This window comes from Pygocentrus nattereri, chromosome 30 (assembly GCF_015220715.1).
Source record: "Pygocentrus nattereri isolate fPygNat1 chromosome 30, fPygNat1.pri, whole genome shotgun sequence".
Classification (NCBI taxonomy): domain Eukaryota; kingdom Metazoa; phylum Chordata; class Actinopteri; order Characiformes; family Serrasalmidae; genus Pygocentrus; species Pygocentrus nattereri.
In genome coordinates this window covers 9,439,550-9,450,530 of record NC_051240.1, presented here as the reverse complement: position 1 = coordinate 9,450,530, position 10,981 = coordinate 9,439,550, and the positions used below count along the sequence as shown (strand labels likewise).

Genomic DNA, 10,981 nt, shown 5'->3' with positions numbered 1-10,981 from the left:
AGAATGTTGGTTCGTCAAGGGTTTTTTAGTAAAGACAATATTTATACATAGAACCATGAACACTCAAAGAACGATAGGGTTCTTTGCATCATGAAATGGTTCTTGAGACTGATGGTTCTTGAGATTGATGGAGAATGTGTTCTAAATATGGTATATGGTAACTTTTTTGAAAATGACTCTAGAACGCACCAAAAGGGGTTCCTTGATTGTTACAAGCCTGACACTGTAACAATCAAGGAACCCTTTTTTGGTACTATATAGAACCTTTTCAAAAAATATCTATATAGAACCATGTACATGTTCTCCATCAAACTGAAGAACCATTTTTGGAATGCATAGAAATGGTTCTATATAGAGCTCATATATATGCTAAAGAACCCTTGAACCATCTTTTTAAGCATATAGAATCACAGGACTGGAGGGAAAGGGGAGAACATTCTAGAAACAGCCCCTGCGATCGCGCTGTTGGGGTCTGCTGATGTGTGTTGGAGAACGCTGGGCTGGTGAGATCAGGGCTGAACACACCTGAGTCATTAGGTTATGTAATAAATAAAGCTGCTCTTCCGCTGAACCAGGTGAGCGCTGGGTGTCTGAATCAGGGCTGAAGCCTGGATCTGCGGTTGGGTCGCCAGAGGGCGCCAGTCACTGAGAGAGTGAGGAGAGGAGAGACTGAGAGGAGAGGAGAGACTGAGGGGAGCTGCTCATTTCAGCACCGCGGACAGAGACGAACATGTCCGCTTCTGCTGCTCCTGCTGACCACCGCGAGAAACTTCAGCCGCTCCGTGGAAATGTGAACATCTCCATCCGCTCAGTCCGGCTCTCTCTGCGGCAGCAGGGCGGCCGCTGGGGTCCACCTGAGGAGAGCAGCGCTAACATCCTCCAGCGCGACAAAACTCATTGAGATGGACACCAAGAGAGAAACAGGGTCAAATATCGCGATAGAGTGAAACTAAACGGCGAGAGGAAGATGAAAGGCTGGACTTACAACTACAAACTACAAACTGCGTTAAGCCTTAGTTTAGTCCAGCTGTGGTCCTGCGCACAGTACCTCTAGTGTAATGACGCAATCCCTGCTCTCTGATTCTCACGTGTTTATTACTCATTTGTTACACAATATTTAAAAAGTACATATAAAATTACTAAAATTAAAAGTTATTTTAAAAAAGAATGAAACATAAATTATTTAGTTATACGCAATTCAATATTTATAAACATGGCGTAACAAACTTATTAAAATTATTACAAAATATAATAGTGTAAATAAAAATATGAACAATAAATATTCTTCATGTTTTTACATTTTATTGATTTATTTACTTCATTTTAAATATTTCATATATATATAATGCAATGTCTTGCTAGCAAGTAAATCTAAACGTAAAAAATAAGTATTTTATGACTTTTTAAAAACGTTTTATCAGTTATTAATTTAAAAAAAAGTTATTTTATTTGAAATATGTCATGTATGTATTATAGGTATAACTATGGAATATCTCGCTAGCAACAAGAGCTAAACTGGGGCCGCGTGCGTTTCAGATGGTGAATAAAATTAAGGTTCAAATCTGACCCTGATAACCCACACAGCGGCGACCACCCCCCACCCCCACCCCCGCCTTCTCTTTCTGCTGTTGCGCGCGCGCTGTGTGGATCTCTGTCCATTTTTTCACCCCCCACCCCCCCTTCCTCCTCCTCCTCCTCCTCCTCTCCACTCGTATCGCAGCAGCGCACTGAAGAGCCGGAGAGGCGGGAGGCGCGCGCGGTTCACCACATTTTTATCCCTCATTATTTGTTCTTCTTCGTTCGTTTCTTTCCTCCTTTTTTTCTCCCCACCCCCCAAATCTCTCCGCGTCGTGATTTCCTTCATCAGAACCACCACCACCACCACCACGACCACGACCACCGCCGCCTTCATCATCTCCATCACCATCCTCATCCTCATCGCGGCTGTTGATGGCGCGAGGGCCGCGCGGTTCTCGGTCCGATAGAGCGTCCGGCAGCGTCGGCATCTCCAGCCTCAGCCTCACCAGCCTCAGCCTCAGCCTCAGGGGAAGAAGAGAAGCGGCGACAGCAGAAGCCCCTGCACGAGCGCTTGAAAACCGGCTGGAGCCTCGAGCCCCCCGTGTCCGGCCCCGCTGATGCTCGCCTTGCCCCCCCGGATCTGCTGCCCCTGCCCCTGCGCGCGCGGACCGTGGCCGCTGCCCCCCTCCTGGACGCGTCGACGGAGTAAAAACGCCACATATGGAAACAGGGGACCGCAATTTTAGGAAAAAGGAGAACTAGCCTGCCTGCTTTGTTTTTTTTCTTCTTTGCTTCTGTTTATTGATTTATTTATTTATTTCTACGCTCTGATTTCCTCGGTGATTCACTATGGCTTCGTTTTCTTCCCTTTTGCTCATCATCGTCATGTTGCCCCCCACCATCCGTTTAGTCTAAACCCATCCGGGAACCTCTTACTTATTTTTTTTTAAAAATCGGTTTCATTTCCAGCTGGCTGTTTGTATATATTGGCACCCCCACCCTCATTCCTGCCACCCCTAATTCTTTTTCTCTCTTATTCCGTATTGAGCCTCATAGATGTTCAGAGCCATAGGCAGAACCGTGTGATTTGGTGGGCTTTGCCTTTATAGCAAATGCTAGCCATTGCTCATACCGACCGGCATTGCATGGCCGTTTGGGTTGCACCGCCAGTCTGCTGGCTGTAGGAGTCTATCTGGATCTTCACCCCTCAACCTCATCTCCACAGTCAGGCTGGGAACATACCGTGGATCTGTAGCGGGCGCATGCCAGCCGTCGGCCCGGTAGAGGAAGCTGCCAGCTGTGAGCTTTAGGAAGGATCATCTGTATTGATTATCCCACCCTTGACTCAGTCTTTGATAGCATACTAGGATTACCGCTGCATTACGTCAAGCCTTCAAATCCTGAGGCTTTTTCTTAGTAATTCTTAGTATTATGTTCTGTATAATTGTTAAGATCCTGCCAGCCTCAGCTTTCGCCATAGTTTTCATGAAATAAGTACGCAGGCCAGAGAGACAGGTAGTCGTCTTCCTATTTCTGTTGCTGCTGGGTTCATCCCTCCCAACCCCCAGTTTGGAATTTCTGCCCCTGCTCTCCTCCTGCCCCACACCCCCCACCTCCCACCCACCTGCACTCCGGTGCTCCATTTTCTTGCTTGATTTGGTCCCTTAAATTTACAAATATTTACTTCCTATACATCAAGAGGAAAGGGGGTCCCCCTTTCGTAGAATGCGGCAACATGGGTCTCTTTGACCGCGGAGTTCAGATGCTTCTGACCACGGTGGGCGCCTTCGCCGCCTTTAGCCTCATGACCATCGCGGTGGGCACGGACTACTGGCTCTACTCGAGAGGAGTGTGCAAAATAAAGACTAACAACGAAAACGAGACCAGTAAGAAAAACGAAGAGGTGATGACGCACTCTGGGCTTTGGAGAACCTGCTGTTTAGAAGGTAGGAATCCACCTAGATGTTTATAGTCCACCAGGTTGGCACGGACAGGCCTATCTAGCAGTTGCCACAATATTTCCATCAAAGGTATGAATCACCAAGGCAAGACATTCGAGGTTCAATCGAAAAACTTCTGGGTTAAAACACGCTTGGTGTTTCTGGTGGTTCCAAGAGTCGTGTTGAAGAACATGCATGCCTAAGCCTAATCCAGCTACTCCCTTTAATGCGTGAGATTTGCTAAATCCATGTCATGGTAGAAACTGGTCCAGACCAGTCATGGGTAGGATGTATGCATCAGCCATCTCAGAAGGAGATTGCTCATCCAGGATCACTTAACATAGAGACATTTGATACATGGTGGGCTGTAGATCAGAGCTTTGCTCTGCCTGAAAGCATCTGACATGGCTTCTCTTCAGGCCTGGCTGGGCTGCTGGATTTGTATGCAGATTACTGCTTAATTTTCGCAGCGGAACAGCCTGTTTGCTCTGTTCTGGGGGTTCAATTAAGGATGTCTGACATCAGATTCAATCAGGGGACGTCGAGAGCAGGTGACACGGGCCAAGCTCGGCTGTCACGCCATCTGATGCCTCGGCAAGAGAGAGGGAAAAAAAAACATAAAGAAATGCCAACAGCTGTTCAAGCAGCTCAGATTTTGTCTTGCACCTGGGCCAGTTGTTCACCTGTTGCTTGTAAATGTTTTTGGCCATTATAACTTGCAAAAGCTTCAGGATTAGAAACACTCAGCATGTATTTCCCCCTTCAGAGCTCCACCCACCTACCTTATAGATCCACTGTACAGGTGTACAAATACAGAACTATTGTTCTGCAATCTATCCCTTCTACCATATTTATCATTGGTTAGTTTCTGACCACAGGGCACTGTTGACCAGATATTATTTGTGGACTACAGTTTCATGGTATGTCAAGGTAACATTACTGGTAGAGGCGTTACTGTTTTTTTTATACATCGATGTCACTCCTAGGTGGTCCACTACCCAAAAATATCCAGGCAAGAGTAGCTCAGAAACTGACCACTGATTAAAGGCTGGAGGATGGCTAACAGAAGCTTGTGCAGTGAGATTACAGCCTCTAACAGTACACCAGTAAGGTGGAGCTACAAGGCAAGTGTTTCTAATTAGCCAGTTGGTGCACTTGGGCTTTCAACAATAATAGATCTACACTCCTGTGCAAAAGTTTGGTCACCCCTGGTCAAAAATAAGTAACAGGGAACAGCCTGAAATTTGAAATTCTTTTGCCAATTTTAATACACCATTACTATTTAACATGTTGGAACAACATACATTTTGCACAGGCCAGGTGTTAAATTAATCAAAAACAGTACTTATGTATTAAAATGTGCATCTCTGTCTAAGACGTGTGTTTATTTTCACTTAGCAAATCAACAAAACAAGTCATTTGAGGCGCTCAAACTTTTGCACCCAACGCTATAATCTACCCAAACTGCAGTACATTTAAATACCCACAATGCAAAGATTCCTAGAGCTCTGAGTCAGCGCTTCCTGTGATACCCGTGCAGCCAGTGACCGCCCCCAACGTCGTCTCTGCTCAATAGCATTTCCATTGTTAATGGCCTGTCCTGTGCTAAGTTACAGCTGGACCTGAATCAATAAAGCCTGACCTATGGTTTACTCTCATCCTAAACGTTTGCTGTGCTGAGTATTACATTATTACAGCGAGGTGTCACGTGTGGCTTACGGAGCTGCTTAATCAAGCACCAAGCTTGCGTCCTCACGTCCATTAAATGGAAAATACAAACATGCCTGCGGTTTAAACCACATTCATTGTTGACTATATCTCAAAGTTTATATTTTAACCATGAAGTACTTGAGTGTGGGGCCTGAGCACTGTGAAAATTTGGTGGCCAGTATTAATTTGAGGGGCTTACAAATTCTCATACCAATGGGCCTCTTCCCCAACAGTTTTCAAAATAAATTTCTTCTTAAAACTCACAGTTTTCGAAAAGATTTGCTAATGTTTTCTTATTTGAGATTTGTTCTTAGGTGAGAACAGTGCCAACAGTTCTATGGTTTAAAAACATTAAAGACTTTTTCATAGGACCTCTATCAAGAACTCATTTCAGAGAAAAAACTATACTGGTGAATAAAGCCCAATAATGCTGCAATAGTTTTTTCATATGATCATATTTCGGTACCACTTTTAATAAAGTAAGACTAACTTTATAAAGAGCTTCTAAAGGGTTTAAAAATAGTTTGTCAATTGTCATTAATTAGGTCATAAACACTTAATGAATCATTAATAAGCATTAATAAAAAGTGAGCTATCATATCTGATGAATATGAATGTGATGAAGCTGACAGATTTAATGCTAACTGATAAAAAAGGCAAAGTAAGATCAGTAAACATTAAAATCTGAAGTTTTACAGTATAAATAAATGTGAGTTCGCTGTTGGGCAAAGGACAGGTCACTGTTGCTCTTTTTATTTATGTGCTATAAAGGCTTATTATTTTAAGGCCTTTAAGGGCTAATAAATAACCATTAATAAATGCATTTTAAACCATTAATGGACCATTTATAAGGGTGGACTTATTTTAAAGTGGTACCCATATTAATGTTATTTCTTAACAGGCAATGTAACAATAGTGCAGCAATCGATCGGAGTGTAGCTGTGCAAGACGTGTTATGTTTTTTTTATCTATATCTCCTCCTTTTTTAATCATTTTTAATTACTTCTCTTCATCAGAATATTTATTGGCTTTCATTGCCTAATACCAATAATATCGCAGGTAACAATCAGACCGTCTAAACATTTACATTTACACCATTTAGCAGACATTCTTATCCAGAGCAACTTACAAAAAGTGCTTTGTCTATCCAGAGAAAATATCTTTACCAGTTGCTCATAGGTTAGAGAGAAAGCTAGACCTGAGCTCAGATCCTGCTAGAAGCTAAAACTCCCTGTTGATACCCAGAGAAAAAAGACAGAGTTAAACACAGTGCAGTGCAGTACAATACAATACATTTCAATAAGTGCAGGAGAATACATTACAATGAATAAACCGGTCTGGCCCTACTTGTCTGAAACTTACTTGAATTAAATCGTTGAATACGTTCTTGATATCATATTTGACACCCATGATAATTCACGTTTACACATCCTATTTGCATCTACATTTACACATAAGACGATAAAGATGCGAGAACAAAGGTTCTTTGTGCAGTGCAATAAAGGAACCAATTTTAGTTGCTTAAAGAACCTTTCAGTGGATAGTCCTGAAATGTGAAGAAGTTTGACCTCCACGTAATACCAAAAGTTCTAGAAAGAATTCTTAAATCAATTTAACACGAAGGTTCTTTAAGCCTTGTAAAGGTCCTTCACACTCACAAATTTCATTTCTTTAAGGAACCAAAAGTGGTTCTTCTATGGCATCACTCAGAGAACTCTTTGTTTGAGAGTGTGGTCTGGCACATGGGCCTTTTTATGCTCAGGTGTTGTTAGATCTTTTGATGATATATGAATGTATTTAAAAGCACACTTGGTGGGACTCATGCTTTCTTATGGTGTGGTCACTGTGCCTGTTGTTTTCTTTCCCCTGGTGCTGGTTTGGTGCCATTTATCCACATTCAGGCACAGAAATCGATCCGATAGCTGGGTGGCCGAGCGTCACTCTGTGGGGTTGAGAGAGAGAGAGAGAGAGAGAGAGAGAGAGAGAGAGAGAGAGAGAGAGAGAGAGCGAGAGAGAGAGAGAGAGAGAGAGAGAGAGAGCGAGAGAGAGAGAGAGAGAGAGAGAGAGAGAGAGAGAGAGAGAGAGTGTCTGTGGAAAAGCCTATTATGTCACTGTGCGATTGACCGTCTGTGAGAACCAGACGTATCGTCTAACTCTGACCTGCTTGCCTTGGGGTCGGGCATGTGTGTGGGTTTGGGTGGGGGTGGTCAAGCCCAGTCTGCACTGGGTTAGTATTTGATAGTCTCCTTGTCTCACCTCTTTTATGAACTGGATTTCTGTTCTGAGATTTGTATACATAAGTGACCTATTCATGCTCTGACCCACAAATGCATTCCTTTGTAGCAACTGTTTCTAGATTGTAAAAATGTCTACATTTAGAGTTTGTAATTATTTTTAATCATATTTATTTGCTATGCATGTGAAAGGTCACACTTTTTTTTGGTGGCAATTCTATGTTGTCATTTCCAGCCTTCCTAGATTTCATTAGCTTCAATCCTCCATCAATTTGAAGAGCCATTTGTGTATATAAAAACTCAACTGACCATTCGGGGACAAAATGGTCATATCTGCATTGTCCTCAGGCTCCCATCACTGTAAAAATATATTTGTATATGTTTCTATTCAAAGAACCATTTCACATCAGTCCACTCTGAATGACTTTGTTTACATCTCAATGATTAAATGGGGCAGAAATGATGAATTCTCCTTTATACAGGAAACTCAACATCGTGTAGGGACTCTGTTGCACTCTCTGTGACTAATTTCAGGATATGGCGCTACAGTTTTTCACTACAGTTTCTCATTTTTCAAGTAATCACTTCAACTCATTCTCTGATTTTGTTGGAGTGAACTGGGGCTGACCCATGTTCCTAACTGGGCGCACAGTGGCCCTCTGTGTCCGGCCCACGCTGGGACCGGAGCAGAGGCAATTTTGAGTCCTCAGCTAGCCTTGGCTTCTTCACTGGTGAGATTGGTGTGTTGGGATGTTTGCCAAAACCCAGACAGCTCCCATCTGACTGAGACCCAGAATTTCAGCCATTCAGTACATACTGTAAGAATGCACAGCATGTAAAATTACTCATGGAGACCCTCACTGTTCATGAGCACAGGAAGAAGAGAAACTGAAACAGAGAGGTTATGTATTATGTATGGGTGTGTTTGTTGGGGGTGTGCTTCTGACTGTGCCATATGCATGTGTACATGTCTGAGAGAGGGCGAGCAACATGGCCTGATGATTGTAACACACACACACACACACACACATATGTAAACAAAAATGTGTGTGTGTGTGTGTGAGGCCCACTGTGAATGCTGTGGTGGCTGTCGGAAGCAGCTGGTCATCAGAGGATCTGCCAGGGTTGTGCTTTTGTCTGAATTAAAGACCAAAAGCTTCATTCTCTCATTTCACATCGGCCTCATAGCAGGGTACAGTGCATGCTTGTCAGCCGGATTGATCCATAGGTTTTTGCTGCGAGTGTGCATGTGTGTTTGTTTTTGGAGATTTTCAGGACAAAAATCTTGATTTTGTAGAAAAGTATATAATCAGAAAACCAGCAAATTGCTTCTGATTATTTGCAAAATCCATGTTTCAATATTTTAAACTAAAAAAAAACATTTCTTCCCAGTTACTGGGGTTTAGATTAGCACTACACCCAGGGTTAGGGTTTTTTGTTACAAAAGCCTATAAAACACACACACACACACACACACACACACACACACACACACACACACACACACACTCACAAAAGTGAGATTTCATGATGCATTGACGAATTGACTTATTGCTAAAGAATTTCATCCTAATGAGGCCCTTACTCTTAATCATTTTAAATGCATGTCATATCATGTACACACACACACACACACACACACATTTCCACAGTTCTGTAGCAGTGATTATGTGGCCACTTCCATGCTGAGGGAAGCATTGTTTAACAGTCTCCCTGAACACAGAGCTTCAATTCCCACTCTGTTTTACACGCTGTCAGGGCCCCACTCTTGTACTGACGCCTTCCGCAGAGCAAACAAAAGCATGTGAAGACAATCTATTATTTACCGTCCGCTGGCTGTCTGGAAATGCACTTTAAAAGTTTGGGTAGCCAGCGAAAGAAAAAGAAAAATCCCCACAGATGGTGCGACTTCATTTCCTTTCCCTTTCCTCCTTTTTTATCTCTCTCTCGTTACCTCCGGTGTCTTTCCATCATGCCATGCTCCATCCTCCTGACAGCTGTGGGGAAATCTGTAGCTGTGGCATTGATGGAGATGAATGGAGGTGATTAGCGTCCTGCTGGGCCACACCTGGCCGGGGCAGGAGCCCGAACTCCGTCGTCCTGCAGAGGGAGGCCGTAGTGAGCCACCAGCCAGGCAGATGAGGCCTGCTGTAGGAGTGCCTGGTGGATGAGGTGGGCCTAAAGGAGGAGTCATGGTGGGCCTGGCGGTGCTGGTGACCCACCATGCATCTCCACAGCTGGACGCACCATTTGGCTCCATCAGTCAGTGTGGATGTTTGAGCCAGGCAGGTTTTCAGCAGTGATAAAATGCACAGATGGGCTGCTACTTTAGTTCAAGGCTAATAGGATCAGTGTAGTAATTAATGCTACTACTACAACTTCTACTACACTGATTCTACAGTGTACAAGCAGGCCCAAAGCTAAGCACATCTGCACTACATTTAAAGAGATAGTGTACTGAAAATCCTAATTACCACATATTCCCTTTACCCCAAATATAGCCAATCAGCAAAGACATAAAGTTTGCTTGCTTTGGCTAAGCAAAGCTAATGCAGCAAGCAGCCCTTGTGAGCGATAATGCATTTAAGTGTGTTTTTCAAAAGTGTATTTAATATGAAAAGCAAAAACTTGAAAAAATGATTCTACAAGGGTTCTTGTGTAAAGAAAATGGTTTTATTTAGAACCATGAATACTCAAAGAAAAGCGTTCTTCAGATGGATGGAGAATGTGCTGTAGATGGTTCTATATAGAACCCCAAAAGAGTTACAAGTTTGACATTGTAATAGTAAAAAATCTTCTTTTAGTCTTATATAGAACTATATAACTATAGCACATTTTAAAGAACCCTTTCATGGTGCATGGAACCCTTTAATCATGTAAATGGTTCTTTGGGTATTCATGGTTCTCTATAGAACCTACTAAAGAACCCTTGAAGAACCATCTTTTTTAAGAGTGTTGATACTTTTAATGTTTACACTTTAAGTATGCATTTATTTGTCCTTTTGTGTGCACTTTAGAGTTAGACTTAAGTAGAATTAAATGTTTAGGTTGTAAACATAACTTCTACACTTGGAATATGCTACACACATACCACCCTATTACTGTGTGCACTGTGTTATAATACAACTAAAGTGCTCTTAAATGCATTTGAAATTTGTCAATAGTTGTAAATATACCTAAACACATTCAACAAATGGAACTTATATGTAACTGTACTTAAAATGTATTTAAGTGTACACTCATTGTTCAGAATACCTAAACTCAATTGAAATTATATTTAAGTAATACTGACAACTGAATAATAGTAAAGAATAAATAATAATAAGTAATAAATAAAGTACAATTAAAATGCTTTACTTTGAAAATGCACTTCAAAATGACAGGATGTCAAAATGACAAAATGTATTTTAGATACTTTTCCATAAAATAGATGTACTTCTAGTGTGCTGTATATACGCTAAGTATACAACTGATGTACTTAAATGTAAGTTTAAGTGTATATGATGTACTATCATCTATAAAAACAGACAAAAGTATAAACAAAGTAGGCTTTTAGATGAGTGTTACTACTGTTGTTAG

The 10,981-nt window shown here is 42.0% G+C and overlaps 1 protein-coding gene across 1 annotated transcript in view; it reads left to right on the top strand.

Annotated features, from left to right (window-relative positions):
• Positions 1-1,711: 1,711 nt before the first annotated feature.
• LOC108424722 (voltage-dependent calcium channel gamma-2 subunit) overlaps positions 1,712-10,981 on the top strand; it is a 77,431-nt gene continuing 68,161 nt past the window's right edge. Inside the window, exon 1 of the mRNA XM_017692912.2 lies at positions 1,712-3,464. Within this exon, the coding sequence (XP_017548401.1) occupies positions 3,254-3,464 (211 nt within the window). The 5' untranslated portion in view covers positions 1,712-3,253. The remainder of the gene's footprint in view (positions 3,465-10,981) is intronic.